The sequence below is a fragment of the Gossypium hirsutum genome, chromosome A06, assembly GCF_007990345.1.
Source record: "Gossypium hirsutum isolate 1008001.06 chromosome A06, Gossypium_hirsutum_v2.1, whole genome shotgun sequence".
NCBI lineage: Eukaryota > Viridiplantae > Streptophyta > Magnoliopsida > Malvales > Malvaceae > Gossypium > Gossypium hirsutum.
The window spans coordinates 27,096,542-27,099,321 of NC_053429.1; the positions used below are offsets into that span (position 1 = coordinate 27,096,542).

Sequence of the window (2,780 nt, forward strand, 5' to 3'; positions counted from 1 at the left end):
AGAATATTGTGTATTGTTGTTGTATTTGATTGTGGAGCATATGCACAGTAATCCCAGAATTTGTAATCGATAACTCAAGGAATAGATATGATTTCTACATTTACCTGTTACAAAATGGTTGAGTTGATGTTTATTGATGCTTAATGCAGGCTAGCAAGCAGCCTGAGGACGCTCCCAAGAAGATAATCAGAGTTCAAAAGCGCTGTTGGAGATCCATACCACATTTGTCGAAGCCAGGAGAAACAACTTCGAACTTGATGAAACCAAACAGAAAATCCCCACAGCCTGAAATAGTGGATGCTAACAACATGCTATTGTATTCTCCCTAACTCATTCCTTAAATATAAATAGGTTTGTGCAAGCAAGGTAAACCGAATAGCTTGCATAGGCAACTCTAGTTTGCAAATCCAATGAAAATAGTTGATGATAAGTGAGATATCAAACGAATAGCTTTTGATATGATAACAAAAAGAAGTAATTTAGATTGAGCTAATGACCACATGATAGTCTTAAGATGTGGAAGATAGATGGTAGGAAATCATTTTCATTCACTCTCTTCTGAATCATCACCACTACTATCTTGTGAATCAATTTTCAAAGCCTTTACAGCATTGCTTGCTTTAAATCTTCAACAGCCTTGTCAAAAGTGCACCTCACATGCCTACACATCAACATCAGATTTTGACATGCATCTTTCAATACCTCTCTTGCTGGATCACTTGCAAATTTTCACATAGAACAACTAAAGGAACTTGAACCCAACCAAAGTACTTGAAAAAGAGTGTTATATTGAGTTTACCAGTGGTTTGAACTCTAATATTAACTCGAGCCTCTGAAGGATGAGGAATACTGTAGTCACAGAATGTAACCCTTGGGCTGCACAACATAAAAAGGATAGCTTCCACTTTCAATACAATCACTTAAAACAAAGAAAACCCAGCATGAATCAAAGCCAAAAATAGAGGTGAGTGAACTGACTCTTGATTCAAAGTGAATCTAACAGCGTTAGCTATGGTATGATCCTCATCAGTTAAAGAAAAAGTGGCAGCACTATTATCAGTGAAAGACCCGTGTTCCATTGTTTCCTTTAATCCAATTTCTAAATCTCCAAACCAAGAAACAAAACTATTAAAAGGATGAAATTGAATCTAATAATCATTGGGAAAACATATTTTTAAATAAAAAATAAGGTTGTATCTTCCTTAACGGTTCCAATGGACAGAACACAGTTTCACCGATGGAGAGGAACGGAAAACGTGAGAAGGAGGCTGCTTTCTGATCGGTGTTCGAAGTCCAGTTGTGACGCCAAAGAGAGGTAAGGCAGAAAGGTAGAAGCGTGAATTGGTGGAGATAGAAAGGTAAGACAGAAAGGTGAGGAGAGTGGAGAAGAAAGGTAGAAGGAAGAAACAGAAGACGGTGGATTTTGGGCAAGACAGAAGCGTGAATCAGGAGGGTAAAACAGGGACCAAAACTCAATCCGGACCTAAACTGAGCACAAGGAAGGGATTGGAAATTGGTGGAATTTGGGGATTAGATCAGTAATGGAATAGACCCGTATTAGGCTAATACACCCAACCAAACAATGTATTGAGTGGGGCCCACGATTAGGGGTGTAATGGCTATGCCAATACACCCAACCAAACATGGTGTAAGATGTTCGAATTTAAAAGAAAATACTTGTTAAAGTTCATGGTTATTGAAACGATGAAATATGACTAGTATAACCCTTATGAAAAGTGCCCAAGAAAAATCTCGATTGTATTGGCACAAATAAAAAAACCACAAGGGATTATCGGGGAAATATTATTGCATTAGAGTTCAAAGTATGGACAAAAATAAACCGAGTAGGAAAGAAATATTCGACCTGACTATACTCCACAAAAATAAATACTATATTCATATATACATTTTGATAGAGCTATATATTTAATTTTCTTTAACTTGTTTACTTTGTAAATTACTGAACTGATCTGTTTAAGTGTAAATAACTTTGAATTATTTAAATTTCTAGATAGATTTATATATTTAGGCAGATCTTCTTAGTGTCGATGCTCTGATCCAATCTCATGTATCAAGTCAACTCAAGTACACTTTATTTTATTTGCATGTTTATTTCCTGCTTTCAGTTTTACTTTTGGTTTCTATTTTATTTTTGGGTTAGTTTGCTTGAGGACAAGCAAAAACTTAAGTGTGGAGTTATTTGACCTATCGTCAAATGTAGTAGTTAATTCGGGTCAATTTCGCACTTAAAGAGCTAGTTTTCTACGCAATTTAGTATTTTATATTTCATTTTCAATAATTAGACCTTAGTAATAAATATTAATAAAATAAGTGTTTTTTTAACACATTTTATAAGTGTTGTGACCAAATAGGCCAACACGGGCATTAGGTTGTGCTAATATGTTTAATTGAGTGAGTAGGATGAAGATATAAAGGCCCAATTGATAGGGAAGTAAGGGAGGAGTGATGTACAAGCTTCCCAGGATGTCGAAGCACCAAACAAATGAACAAGGTTGAAATTGGGTGTCATGTCATGCCACACAAGGGGTATGGCATGACACAAGTCGATGTCCTGCCCAAGTAATTCGAGACTATTTTCGTCTACGTAATAAAATTTATACGAAGATATAGGACATGTCGAAGACCTAACTTAGGCTACCAACACCTCTATAAATAAGACATTAGTCGTTTGATGTAACTAAGTCTTTCTAGACACCATAAAAAACCCTAGTAGTTTAGGAATAGATTTAGATTATTTTCTTTTCAATTTTTCATCACTC

General features: G+C 35.7%; 1 protein-coding gene across 1 annotated transcript; it reads right to left on the reverse strand.

Moving 5' to 3' along the window:
- Positions 1-588: 588 nt before the first annotated feature.
- LOC107963362 (DNA-directed RNA polymerases I and III subunit RPAC2) lies at positions 589-1,141 on the reverse strand. The gene is made up of 3 exons (XM_016899911.2): positions 979-1,141; positions 800-876; positions 589-719 (listed from the first exon to the last, which is right to left on the reverse strand). The coding sequence occupies exons 1-3, from the start codon at positions 1,077-1,079 to the stop codon at positions 604-606; spliced, it is 294 nt and encodes a 97-aa protein (XP_016755400.1). The 5' UTR covers positions 1,080-1,141; the 3' UTR covers positions 589-603.
- Between the last annotated feature and the right edge of the window lie 1,639 nt (positions 1,142-2,780).

Excerpts from the sequence above, each read along its gene's own strand:
- LOC107963362 (XM_016899911.2), bottom strand. The coding sequence starts at position 1,079 with ATGGAACACGGGTCTTTCACTGATAATAGTGCTGCCACTTTTTCTTTA. Across the intron at positions 877-978 it reads AGATTCACTTTGAATCAAGA|CCCAAGGGTTACATTCTGTG; the intron begins GTCAGTTCACTC and ends TATGTTGTGCAG. Across the intron at positions 720-799 it reads TATTAGAGTTCAAACCACTG|GTGATCCAGCAAGAGAGGTA; the intron begins GTAAACTCAATA and ends GAAAATTTGCAA.